A 13971-nucleotide genomic window follows, 5' to 3' on the forward strand; every position below is an offset into this window, starting at 1 on the left:
AAACCTTGTAAATACACTAGATAACATTGCATGCCCTACTTTAAGCATGATTAATGTGGCACTTAAATTTAAGCTTTAAACTTATTTTTTATTTTCTTTTCATTCATTTCATTCTTCCATTAGTAATATCTAGTTATCATATTTTAATTTCATAAAGTTTAATTCTTTCGTAAACTTTGTTTTGTTTTGCAGAAAAAATTAATTAAGTACATAATCAAATAATCATTGAAGTAAGAAATATTTTTTAAAAAAATTCATTGATATAAAATTTAATATTTATAAAGAATCCGTACGTGAAGAGAAAACTTGACAAAATATATATAATAACTATTTTTTGACGCAAACTAATAACCAAAAATTAAACCAACACGGTGTTTTATTAGATTTTCAAAGTTTTTTTTTAATCTCAACAAAAAACATTCTAATAAAAAATAACCAGTTGTAAATTATTAATTATACAATTATTAATAAAAATTTCGTAGTTAAATATTTTTAAAATTTCATTATTAATAGTATATAAAATATTAAATTCATTTAATGTATTATTGAAATAAACATTATGTGAAATAATTTTAATATTTTAAACAGTATAAAAAGTTATGTATAGTATCAATATTACTTTCAAACAATGCATATTTTTGAAACAGAATAAAAAAAATATAACCCCTTTTTTATATATTTAGAGTAGAATTAGAAGTCCGTTCTAAGACTTTTCAAGTAATATATTCATTGACAAAAATGAAGATCAATATAACATGTTTTTAGTTCCTTGTCATATTCTTAACTTTATAAGAATTCAAACGAAAATTGATTTCATATTTTAGATGAATAATTCAAGCGTGTTTTTTTCACTTAGATAGATGTCACTTCATTGATAAAATCCAAACTTCATAGAACAATGAATGAATGAATTAGCCATAAAAGAAAGCATCTTATAATGAGGAGTGGCAAAAGTGGCTGCACTGTTTGGAAATAGTCAGCAGAAAATAAGACATTTCATTAAAGACATGCTGGTTTCCCGAACTACAATTCCACCAAACTTTGCTGTCTTTGCTCAGTCACTTGTTTCTACGTACCTATTCATTTCTAAAACAATGGAAAACCCAACAAAAGTAACAAAACAACCCCCACTACGTTACCTTACCTTACTGAAACGTATGTATGTACGTATCTATATATATATATATATGGTCCAATGAAATTGCACGAGTGATATACTTACAACACGACTGAAAAAAATGCAAGTTGTAAAAACGAAGAGAAAGTTTTAGTGACCAATTAAAAGCAGAAATGGAATAGAAGTAAAATGTTTTGGAGCATAACTAGAAAAAGTTTTGTCAAAGAAGTAAAAGTGGTTTGGTCTTTGTTAAGTGTACGTTGTTGTGGTCGAGTATTTTGTTACTGTGTTTATTGTTTTATCTGTCTGAAGTGAGAGAGAGAGAGAGAGAGTGTAACCCAGATGCAGTATTCAAATTGTACTGTGAGCAGTGTGAAGAACAGTGTGAAGAGCAGAGGAAAGTTTGGAGGAGAGTGTGTGACTGGCTATGGTCGGTTGTCAGATCTTGGTGCCTTGTCATTGTGAAGAAACAACTGATGATGTGCTTTAACTTTAACCCATTCTACTGTTTTTGGTTCTTGGCTTTATTCCCTGGACTAAACTCTCTTTAAGCAAAGAATGCTTGGAATGGAGGGACAACAAAACCACACTATAAAAACTATAACACAATCTCTCTTTCTCTCTCACACTGCCACCTCTGCAACTCTCTCTCTCTCTTCCTATCAGAAAATAGAAACTCCACGTGTCACAATCTGAGGCCATGCTTTACCTAAAGATATGTTCTCACTAGATCTTGTTAAGTAAGAAAAGCATAGTCAAGGTCCAAAGCCATTCCTTCTCAACTGGGGTTTTTCGTTTTCAAGAGAATTCAAAAAATATCCGACACTTTAATCACATCTTTGTTATTTATTTTTTCACTTCTCTTTATCTTCAATCTATGTATAAAGGAGAAAACACAACAAATGTTAACCAACAAAAGCCTATACTCATTCCAACCAAACACAGAATTATTCCTCTTGTTGTTATTTGGTAAAAGGCTCAATATAAATTTCTTTTTATTATGTCCCTTCGATGTTTTCCCATACCAGTTTTGTTTTCTTATGCTTCTATTGTCTCTGTTACAAATTCCATTTCACACATGCCTTTCCAAAAAATTCGTCTGATATATTTTTTTAACCACAACTCTTTTAGCTTTGAAAGCCTTGCAGTCCATACGTTCAGGTTGAGCTCATGAAATTCAAAAATCTGCAGAAAAGGTAAAATCAAAAGACATGAAAGCATGGCGTAGTTTAGACCACTTTTAACGTTAGGAATGTTCTGTTTTTTTTCTGAAGTGAATAAGCAAGCACAAGGCCATTATCATATCTATATATATAATAATGTGCTTTGAAAAGTGATCATAAAGCTCCCCATTCAGCAGTCCTCTCCCAAGGTAGATCTCCATAATCTCAATCCCCAAGTGTTTCTTTCCCCGTTTCCAATGTTTGGGGTTTGATTACTTTGGTTATTAGGTTGTTCTCTTTTGATTTCTTGCTCCAGAATAAAACCATTATTTACCCATGTTAAAAGAAGAGACACAAGTGGGCTGTCTTGTGCAAATACTGTTTATCATATAACTTTTAGTTCCTATATACATTAAATCAGTTCATTTCTCTCTCATTTTCGTGTAGAATCTCACCTTGGTGAATGATTCGTGTATATTTATGGGGTTAATTCTTACCCAATTGTGGTAGTGGCACCTTGAAAAGTAATGTTACCAAAGCAAGTAAAGTGGTGTAGGGGGTTTGCTTGTGCTTAAGGGAACACTCTACTGATTAACGGCTAAACACTTGAATTAGAAATATGAAATTGGAATCTCATTTTGGGGTAAGATTGAAAAGGGAAGATGAATACGATTAAGGTTATGATGGGTTTGAGCCAAAAACAAAAAAGAAAAGGTTTTGTTAGATGGGATGGATCTAGCTTTCAGAAAAACTGTTTCTTGATTTATGTCACATGTGGGGAAGGGGTTGGAGAGGAGGTGAACGAAATCGAAATAAGGGTAAAGTGAATATTCAGCTTCATTTGATTTAGTGATGATGATGGGAATGTCAGGAAAGGGTGAAAATGATGGAAAAAAAAAAGAGAAAGAAAGAAAAAATGTGTGCCTGAATTGTTCTTTGAACAAAGAGGAAGACATTAGATAAGTTACTTTATTTTGTTTGTTCCATTGGTTGTCTTTGGAGGAACAAGATTTAAATTGTTCATGTACCAATCTGTTTAAAGAGAAGAAACGAAAATGCTGCAAAATCGTACATCCAAGGAAATCGATTCTGCAAAGGCTATGTTCAAATGCCGAATATTTTGTTCTTGTACTTGTAATTTCTTTTTTTATTGGGTACCCTACTAAGTGCCTATGAAAATTAAAGATATTAGCCATTCAATATAGGCATAAATTTGCACGTGTTAACCTCTCCACTGTTTACTCATAGGCTACCAATCCCTTCGTCAATTCTAGTTCTTACACAAAAAGCTAACTTTTGGTGCAATTTGATTAAATTTTGTTTCATTGGGCCACTCCCAAGATTAAGTTTGGCACCCCCCACATTGTATTGAAAGAAGATTCAGTGTAAAAATTGCAGAATCTTAGGTGTAGGAATGCTTGCTCGTACTTATTGAGTCGTGTTAAGACTGTCACATGGATGAAGGCTTTCTTAGAAATTCATCAACATATTCATGGTTCATTTAAGTTAATCTAATTTTTATGCAGTGGATGAATTTAAGGAAGCTAAAGCCGAAGGCTAAGGTTTTATTTTCATGATTTGTTGCATTTTTTGTTTTATTTTCTGCAATGAAGTTCAGATGAATGAACTTTGGGCCTTTGGTCATCCATAAGTGTGATTTCTTGTTTTGGGTTTTTCTTCCTGCACCCCCGTGAATACTACCTGCACAACAAGTTAACAACACGAATAGAGAGAGCGAGAGAGCAAAAATGTTGGTAGTTTTGGGTTTTATGAAAATTATATAGCAAAACGTAGCATTTTTTCCCCTATGGGATTGATTAATCTGGAAAAGTTCTAAATTACTCAATCCATAATGTTTTTGGATTGTTCAATTAAAAATACAAGATGAATGTTTATGTAGATTCGGGAAAGTTTGTTCTATAAAGAAGTGGCACAACATTCTTGATGAGGAAAGGCAAGAATAGGCATAACCTTTTTTTCATGTCCTTCACCTATTTATGCTTCAAAGTGGCAACCCATTTCGGAAGCTAATTCTTTGACGTGGCACCCCATATGTGATAAAATACAATGCCTCCATCTATTATATATAAGATGGATTAGAACTATACGCTAACAAATTATCTAACAATATATGTAATCGATGGTTTTTTGTGTACACATGAACTTGCATGTTAATGCCATATGCTATATGTTATTGTTTAGTTAGTATCTAAAGAATTTGTCGGTTTAAAAGAAATGAAAAAATGACATTACTTGCAGTATTTTTTATATTAAAAAACTCATAGAATTATTGATGAAATTTTGTTGATGAAAATAAATACGTTAATAAAGATAGATTTTATTAATAAATCTTAAAATTTTAATTACTTATGAATTTTATTGACAAATTTTTTATCGGTAAAAAATTTGTTGGTAATACATATTTCATTTATCAATCTATTTTCTTTATCAATAAATGAAATATGTATTACCGATAAAATAATTAGTCGATAAATCGTGGATAAAATGAGAGACATATTTTATGTCCAAATCTCACATTTAGTGTCAATATATATCTCTTTCTGCATCTATTGACATATTTTTTTGTTAATAAAATTTGTCATTAAATAAAATATGTATCATTTATGAAATAATCCGTCAGTAAAAAGAGAAAAAAAATTTCTACACAAATCTTGTGTTCAACGTCAACATATACCCCTTTATTTATCTTCTCCAAAGCCTAGCACACCACCACTACAACTTAAGGACTTGTCGTGGCTACCTCTGCCCATCGATTGAGCTCACCATGTCAGAGATCAGATAGGCCATCAACATCACCAATGAGATTTTATTTTTTTCATTCTATGGTGTTTGCGTTTCAAATTCTCTGATGAGTCCCTACGATGTCGATGCGATAGTGTGACTGGGAGCATCACCGAAAGTGACACCCTTTTCTTCCATCTCTTTCTCTCTCAGATTTGAGAATTGTGAAAAAACCTCATCTTATTGAGAATAAAGCAACAAACATTGTCCCCATGGGGTTTCTTCCTCCTTCACCTTATGGTTTCATGTGATTCCCATTCTTTCAAATAAATTGGTTGGAGTGGTGGTTGTTTGGCTAACAGTACTCTATTGGTAACAAAATTCATGAAAACTGAAAAATAAAAGAAGATGAAGAGAGAGGAGAAAAAAGATAAATCAGATCGTGGTATTTATCGACGAATTTTTTTGTCAATAATTATCGATGAATATTATTGACAAATATTTTGTCAATAATTACAAAAAATATTGTGAACAAAATTTTCTATCGATAATCACAAACAAATTTTATAATGAAATATTTCGTCAATAATTATCAACAGAATAAAATACCTTTTAATAAAATTTACCAATTAAAATTTTACTGGTAAAACTTTTTTATCAATAAATTATCGATAATTTAAATTTATCGACAAATTTCAAATATTACCAACAAAATCGATAATTTAAATTTATTAACAAATTTCAAATATTACCAACAAATTTCAATAATCGATAATATCAAAGTATCCATTCTGTTGGTTATGTTGGTAATAGCGATTTTTCATTCAAATGCAAAATATATCAGATAAAAACAATTAATTATCATATGAAATTATTTTCATATTATAATATAGTGTTGTTTTCTCACACTTGATCATGTATAAATACATTATTCTACTCTTTTAAGTATGATTCTATCACAATCAGATAGAAGCAAGTTTAAATATAATCAATGACTATAAATCTTATTTAATTAGTGTGAGTACTGTTATGAAAGCATGGTGATGGTATAAACAATAATTAACAAAGACAATTCTCTTTGTTTTTGGTATGTTCATAAACGCTGGGCTATTTAGGATACATTTTCTGTCTAATGTGACTCCCATATTTTACTGGTATCTAAATTTTTAGTTTAATTTCCTTTTGCTCAACAAACATTTTTTTCCTTCAACAAATTATCAGACATGAGATGAAAAGGGACTCTCAGTTTATTTAAACTGTACTATGGAAATATACATATTAATTGAGGGTTAGAAGAGAGAACATGGTATTCCTAATTTGGTGTGTGTTTGATATTAATAAAAGAAAGAGAAAAGATTATAATTATTCTTCATTTTTTTCTCATCCAATGACCAACTTTTTTCATGACGTTTGCCACACGTGGTGATCACAAGTATATTATATTTTAAAAAATAAAAATAATATTTAAGTCAGATCCTGTTATGTTAGCTTATGATATCCATGTTTACTTTTCATCTATAATTTGAAAAAAAAAACAATTTGACATGAACTCTATATAGAATCACTACAAATTTATCTCTTTTTGAAATAGTTAGATATTATGTCATATGTATTAAGTTTTACCTTTTTGGGTTTAATTAATTTTCATTCAATTTTTTGTAAGAATAGATATTATTTAAAATAAAAATTATGACTCAAAATTAATTTAAGTATTATTAAGTATATTTACTATGTTGTCGTAAGAAAATTTCAGAAAACAAAATAGAATATGTTAGAAAAATAATAAAACAAATAAAATATTAAATGGATTTGGACTGAAAATGCTTATTTATTGATCTAGCTAGAGATGGAAAGTGATATATTTGAGAAATTTATATAGTATCTTATACTTTAGAATCTATAATTGGAATAATATTTTTTTGGAGTTATTGCAGTACTCCATTGTCAATGATATGATGCCAAGTTGGCATGAAGAACCTTATCCACAACAAAAATTCACGCACCTTCACAGGTTTCACTAGAACTAAAGATGTTGATATCCAATAATACTATGTTTGATTAATGATATCCAAGAATACTATGTTGGATTTAATTATACCATAACTATATATTATTGTGTTTATTTATATTAATTAAATTTTTTTTAGTTAATATTTATGGAGTCATAAGTATATATTGTTGTGTTTATGACAATGTGATTTATAGAGATAATTAATTATTTTTCATAATTGTTAAGTAAATATTATTCACTAATATTAATAAAATGTGAATAAATGTCTTCAATATGTCATTTTGAATAATTAAATGATACTTTATATTTTATATTTTTTTTGTAGATTATTTTTGACAGAATGAATAAATGCATATTCCAACAATAAAAGTTTCATATTGGAATAAGAAAGGTTTAATGTGGTGAGATAAGTAGGAGCGGACGCAAAATCAAATTTTAGAATTAAAAGAGAAGGAAAACCTATTAATATTAAGAATATTTAAAATGATTTTGGGTATTTTTAACTGAATAAAATTCAAAAGTATAATTCCAATAATTATTTTGAATTTATTTAATTATTTTACTTTATTTAGTTGTATTTTAAGAAGAAGCGTGAACACTAATGTGAACTACTCATCTCTATTATTTATAATTTATATGTTTTTATTTACTTATTTATTATTCATATTTAGTATTGATTTATTAAAAATATTCATTATAATTATATTTTCATAAAATTAAATTAATACAATAAATATATTATAATTTTAATATTTAATTAATAATTTGGTGTCTATATTTAAGTCTTTCATTCGTTTTGATTTTATATTTATTTTTTACTCAATTTAATTTCAATATTTATTAACTATATTCAATATGACTCATTTCATTAAATTAATATCAACATTATTTGAAAGCATTACATGTAATTTAAATATGTCACATATGAAAATCAAGATCATCTTGTAATTTAAAACACTCTTATTTTGATATATCACACTCTTTCAAGTAAAAGATAACCTAAATTTTAACATATAATACTTTCAGGCATTAACGGTAAATAACTATATCAACTTTATTTAATAAATACTAAAACTTAATTAAATAAAAACAAATATAAATATCAAAACCAATAAAAAATATAAAATATAGACAGTAAATTACTAATTAAACCTAATTTTGAAAATCCAGAGTATTTTTAGAAAGTTTGTTTTTTAAAACTGCCTAGAAAACTTGTTTTGGATTTGTTTTAAAAGGTCAAAAGTCAAATGAAATATAGTACAACTTTTAGAGTACACTTAGTAAGTATGAGGGTGCAGAAAGTAGAAACTGAAATGATATAATCAAATGAGTACGGAAGGTTTCAAGCAAATTTTAGGGTATAGAACTAGAAAACTAAGCGAGAGTTAGTGGTCTATTTTTGTAAAAATAATCATAGACAAAATGTAACAAAATAAAGGAAAAAAAAGTTGATTTTTTACTTTGTAATTTTTTGTGTGTGGATGGGTTCAACTATGAATTCTTCTCAATCCATACTGACCCAAAATGATTGTGGCAAAATAAGACCAGTAATTTAACGATGTAGTTCAATTATTTTGAAAAAAATTCAATTTTTTTATACAAATCAATTTAATTTAATTAAAATATTTTTAAATAAACCAGTAATTAACAAAATGTAGAAAATAATAAGATTAATATGAATAAAATTTTCTAGATATTAAACATTATTTTGTTTTTAAATGACTTGCTCTTCTTTTTCAACTTTTTCAGCACGCATATTCCCTCTCGGGTGATTTGGCTAGCAAAGAATGTTTTCTTGTTTCTATTTTTTCATTGATAAAGAAATAAACTAAACTTAATTATGGCTTTAACACATCTTAAACGTCAATCATTGTTTCGTTGCACATTATTCAATACCTAACTGAAGTGTAATTACATTTTGTTGAAATTTGTCTATATTGTTTTCAGTTCTACACAATCTGTTTTTCATAAAAAAAAAGACTTTGGAGGAAACATTTTTAAATTATTATTTTTATTAAACATAAACTACATACATATTTTACTTATTTATTCGGGCTAACATTATTTATATGTTTTAAATATTTTTATTGGATATCTTATAAGTTTGTTTCAATTAAAAATAATGATGTTGTGGTGCCAATAAGATAAGAAAACCCCATACTGTGTTCTTGTCTTGACTTCACTGATTCACACCACAATTTAGGTAATGTAATGTAATGTAATCACAACGTGCTTTTGCTACTATCTTATCCTGTTAGTGCTTTGTTCTCTTTGTTTCTTTCTCTTCGCCAACTGTCAAATTTGGATTCGCCCTATAATCCAGAATCTTCTATGGTTCTTCTCCCAACTTTCAGGTTCCTGGTTTCACCGTTAAACACTTGGAAAATCGTTTTCGGCGCATTATCGTAGTTAGTGAATCACACTGTTTGTTTACTCTTTACCCTGCTGAGTGTTCAGCAATCTGTTTCGATTGTTTGCTGTTATAGGGATGGTGGCTGAATGGAAGAAAACCAAATCTCCTTTTGTAGGCTTCACTGATTTTTGTTTTTTTTTGGTTTAATTCTTGAGATTTCTTTATTTGGATATATGTATGTAAGAGAAACCATGAAACTGTCATCTCTTGTTAGTGTTTGTTATGGTCATGAGGTGGGATAGTATATATGCATTGATAGATATCCAAGAAAGATGAAGTTTGGCTAATTGGGTTTGATGACGGTGTTTATAGTTGGCATTGAGATTGGAAACCACTGTGGATTACCATCCAAGAATTAATTATGAATTATGAGTTTATGATCCTTCTTAAGTGTGTAGAGAATTATGATGCTTCTAGCGTCCAATGCAAACTTCTAGCTGGCCTTATAAGGATATTTTCTGCAATTGGCGTTATCCACATGTATTGTCCGATACATTCCCTGTTTACTGGTTCTCTCTGACTATTTTTCAACCTAATCAAAATGTGTTCTATACTAAGAATTTTGGAGGTGGCACAAAATGGTTTTAAGAGGCTGTTGTTACTGCAAAGATATATGTTTCAGGCTCTTAAGTCGAAAAGCAAGTTCTAGTCTGTTGGGTAGTTTAGAAACACAATGTTGATGATTGTAATACAGTTTAATGACATTTTGTTAGATCACTATGGATAATTGGCTGTGTCAAATATCTATTGATTCTTTCCTCCATTCATTTATGCTGACTCATGTCATGATAAACTTTTATTATAGTTTGCGAGATGACTGCAGGTTTAGGCGCTTCAACGAACTTTTTGTTTTCTGAGGTATTTCTTATTTATTTATCAATGTTCTCAGGTCCTAATGATTATAAAAGGATTGTTTAGAAGGTACGAAAGATGGAACCCTGTTCATCCAACTTATGGAGCGTTTTGGGGAATGGGTGTGGGCGTTGGTTGTGGTGTTGGATGGGGTCCTGGGTTTGGTCCTGAAGTGATAGGCTATGTTGGAGCTGGCTGTGGCATTGGATTCAATGTAGGCATCACTTTTGCTGGTGTTGGAGTTGGGCTCCCTGCTCACTTTGTCTTTGTAGCTCCTTATAATGGTAAAAATCTCTGTTACTAAGTGAAGCCATTGATTGCTATCTTAAAGTGTCACTTATACAAGTTAAGTCAGTTTTTGTATGCATTTTGGGGTAATCAGGAACTGTTTTTCTCAAACAGCGGATACAAAGTTCATGTTCTGTGAGAATGTTGGACTTCCAAGCCTTCATTCTTAAACTCATGCAGAGTCTTCATTCTTAAACCCATGCAGATTTGATACAACTTATTTTAATATTGCAGGGGTTAGCTGGATGAGAAATTTACCTTGTATTTCTGACTTGCAAAGAGAAGCCAGTGGAAAATTGTTTGAATTTAGGCAAAGGCATTTATCAATCAAAGGAATTGACTTCTTTGACACGAAGAAGAACTTGTCTTTGATTACTTCTTCTGCTCGTAGAAGTATGCAAACATTCCATAACCAGTTGTTCTGCTCTCATAAAGGTATTGTTGCATTTATCTTTATTTCAATGTAAAATTTCTTCCTCGTGTTTTCATAGGGTTTTGTGCATTCCTCCACCTGTTTGCTAGCTAGATTGAGTTACTGATTTAAATTTCCTAAACGAATTTATGGTTTAACTCTGAATTCTCAAATTCCTGGACTATCCCTCCAAACATGACATGGTTAACGCATTATTTGGTTTAGGAATATCAGAAATTCCTTTGAATTCTACCTTAGTGTCTTCAAGCAATTAAGCCCATCCTATAGAATATGAATTCTTTTGGTTTGTAGAAAGGAGGTCTTTGACCTTGAATGAAGGAGATAGCAGCCAAAAGGTAAGGCAAAGCTTCCTGGCTGTGATTCAATTCTAGGTTGAAGCTGCCCCAAAGGACCATTAGCTTAGCTACCTCCCCCAAAAATATTTCGAACAAGTTAGTGGATGGGTCAAATTTTAAGTAATTGGTCAATAAAAACATAGGCAGTTTGCCAGTAATGAGAATCTAACAAAACTGATGCACGTCTCTCAAATTCATGTTGTGTGATTTTATATGGTAATGTTAGGAAACTTTTGTCATCAGACAAAAGGCCTTTTATCTAATGTTTTTCTTATTTAATGAGCTTGAACCCAAGCTAGAGAGAAGGTCGAAACCATAATCATGAGAAATGCCTCTACTTTGGTACTTTGTTTTCTAGTGATGTGCCAAATATGAAATGTAGATTACCAACTTATAGACAGCAAGTAGAGGTTTCCCAACTGTAAACTCATGCCTTATGTAAAGCTAATTATTATCAACTGTTCTAAACTGATCTCGCATCTGATTCCAATTTTTAGTTTTCCTTGTTGGCCCATTCTGATATCATCCCAAAGATTTTATTCATCTGGATGTGTGAGCTAAGGCTGTTGAGAATGACATCTGAAAGTTTGGTTTCTTTAAGATGAATTCTTCATGCTGAAACAGTTTAAGTTAGAGAATGAGAAGTGCATGATGTAGCAGATGATATCCTCTTAAAGCAATTAGTTTGAGAGAAAGTAGTTCATATGTGCATAAGTCTAGAGTTGTGGAAGATCCTTGCATTACTCTCATTCAATGCGTCATTTCATTACTTGCTGAAGGAAGTGAACTTGACGTTTGCATCTCTTATTTTGCAGGAAAAGATTCTTGACTTCTGTGCTTCTCATTTACATTTTGTTGACTCGAAACCGAAGATCTTATTTTCACTGTAAATAGATGAGATATAACCTTTTGTTCTACTCTATGTCTCGTTCCAAATTCAGCTGTATTTTATATTGTTTTAAAATGCTTTTTTTTTTTTCACAAAGTTGCACCTAACAAAAACATATTAAGATCTCCTAACCTCATCCAACTTAGAGAAACAAAAACATAACAATTTCCTTGCAGTAACACTAGTATTTTGCCCAGGTGTGACGGAGATATTTTTTTAAAATATAGAAAAAATTATCGTGATATGAATAAAATACAATTTTAAATTAAAGTATTTAATAGCAGTATAATTATACACGATGAACTAAAAAGTTATACAACATAATTATCTCACTTTCAAATTTAGATAATAAATTATACATGAGTATAATGAGATGAGTATAATGAGAAACTTAATATAAGAATTCCCTAAAGAAACATTTCATTATTATAAAAAGAGAAATGAGAAATTTAAGTTCCCCTTATGCAGAGAGTGTGTGGTGGAAAAGGAGTACACAACAATCTTTTTTTCCTAATCTTATATTCAAACAAAACATATAATATATTAACAAGCTTATTCTTCTATCCAAACAACTTATAGGTTAAGCTAAAACAAAATAGTGCATTTTTAGTGAATTTGGGATATTACAACCTTTGGGTAACTTAGTTCATAGAATAAAGTCAACGAAATAAGATATGAAATGTTGATTGAAAATGACCTCAATACACTCTATGTTAATTCAAAACTTTCTAGATAATATAATTTATGTCAAACTTTACTAAGTTATTACTATTTCTTTGACAATATTATTTTTCTCTTTTATTTATTTTTTCTTCGTCTGATTTAGAATTCCATAGACATCCTATCCTCTTTAAAATAAATAATATTCCTATTTTTTCATTAGTATTATTTTTCACGTGAGAATTCAAATTTTTATTTTTATCTTCCACAAATAGTCAAAACATTCTCAATTTGAATAATTTGACATTAGGAGCAGTCAAACTATCACTGACAGTTTGAACTAAAGAGTTTAATATTATGATAATGTATTGTGATAAAAACGTTGACCATATCATTATTATTGATGCATAATTATTTCAAAACTTTTAACGTTATGGTTGGATATTCCTGCATTGAATTTATCACCTAAATTTCTATTAAAAAAATATGAAAAATTCCTATAGTTACCTTCTTTGAATGGATAAAAATCTCTTCAGTTTTTTCATTAGTGAATTTTGTCTTATTAGTAAACATCTCTAAATGAATTTGATGGAAAAATTAACATCTCTAAATGCGGGTTTTTGAGTGGGTTGTCAATTATGATTCTCAAGTGTACAGTTGGTTGATTCCTTTGATTTGAATCATTACTCCCAATAATTGACTGGATATGTTTAATCTCAGTAGTAATATGTCTCATTTCCTTATGTTATATATATCCTTCTCAAGAATTAAAATGATGAATTTTCTCCGAATTAAAATGCAATATTCGTCCTTATTTCTCACTATATCCCACTTTAGCAGTCAAAAGAATCTGATAATAAAGTAAAAAATATAAAATCAAGGTAAAGACTTTTAATATTCTTTTCAATATGCTATTATATATATATATATTTAAGATTCTCAACAGATAAACTTTATCATGATTAAGCAAAGTGGAATAGGATGACAATCACAGTTGCACCAACAGATTGGTGGACTTGTTAGTCCGCAGATTTGATGGTCCAGTTTAATTTTTTAATTCATTAATTC

General features: G+C 29.5%; 1 protein-coding gene across 4 annotated transcripts; it reads left to right on the forward strand.

Moving 5' to 3' along the window:
• Nucleotides 1–9135: 9135 nt before the first annotated feature.
• LOC148206643 (cadmium-induced protein AS8-like) lies at nucleotides 9136–12333 on the forward strand. 4 transcript variants are annotated; one of them, XM_088104495.1, is made up of 4 exons: nucleotides 9136–9236; nucleotides 10336–10582; nucleotides 10821–11021; nucleotides 12170–12333. In XM_088104495.1, exons 2-4 carry the CDS (start codon nucleotides 10342–10344, stop codon nucleotides 12181–12183), a joined length of 456 nt encoding a protein of 151 aa, XP_087960621.1. In that variant the 5' UTR covers nucleotides 9136–9236; nucleotides 10336–10341; the 3' UTR covers nucleotides 12184–12333. The 4 variants fall into 4 exon arrangements, with proteins under 4 accessions (XP_087960621.1, XP_087960619.1, XP_047154872.1 ...); XM_088104493.1 differs by lacking the exon at nucleotides 9136–9236 and adding an exon at nucleotides 9243–9387; XM_047298916.2 differs by lacking the exon at nucleotides 9136–9236 and adding an exon at nucleotides 9255–9557.
• The last annotated feature ends 1638 nt before the right edge of the window (nucleotides 12334–13971 follow it).

Source organism: Vigna umbellata, chromosome 1 (genome assembly GCF_029865625.1).
Source record: "Vigna umbellata cultivar VRB3 chromosome 1, Vumbellata_1.0, whole genome shotgun sequence".
Taxonomy (NCBI): domain Eukaryota; kingdom Viridiplantae; phylum Streptophyta; class Magnoliopsida; order Fabales; family Fabaceae; genus Vigna; species Vigna umbellata.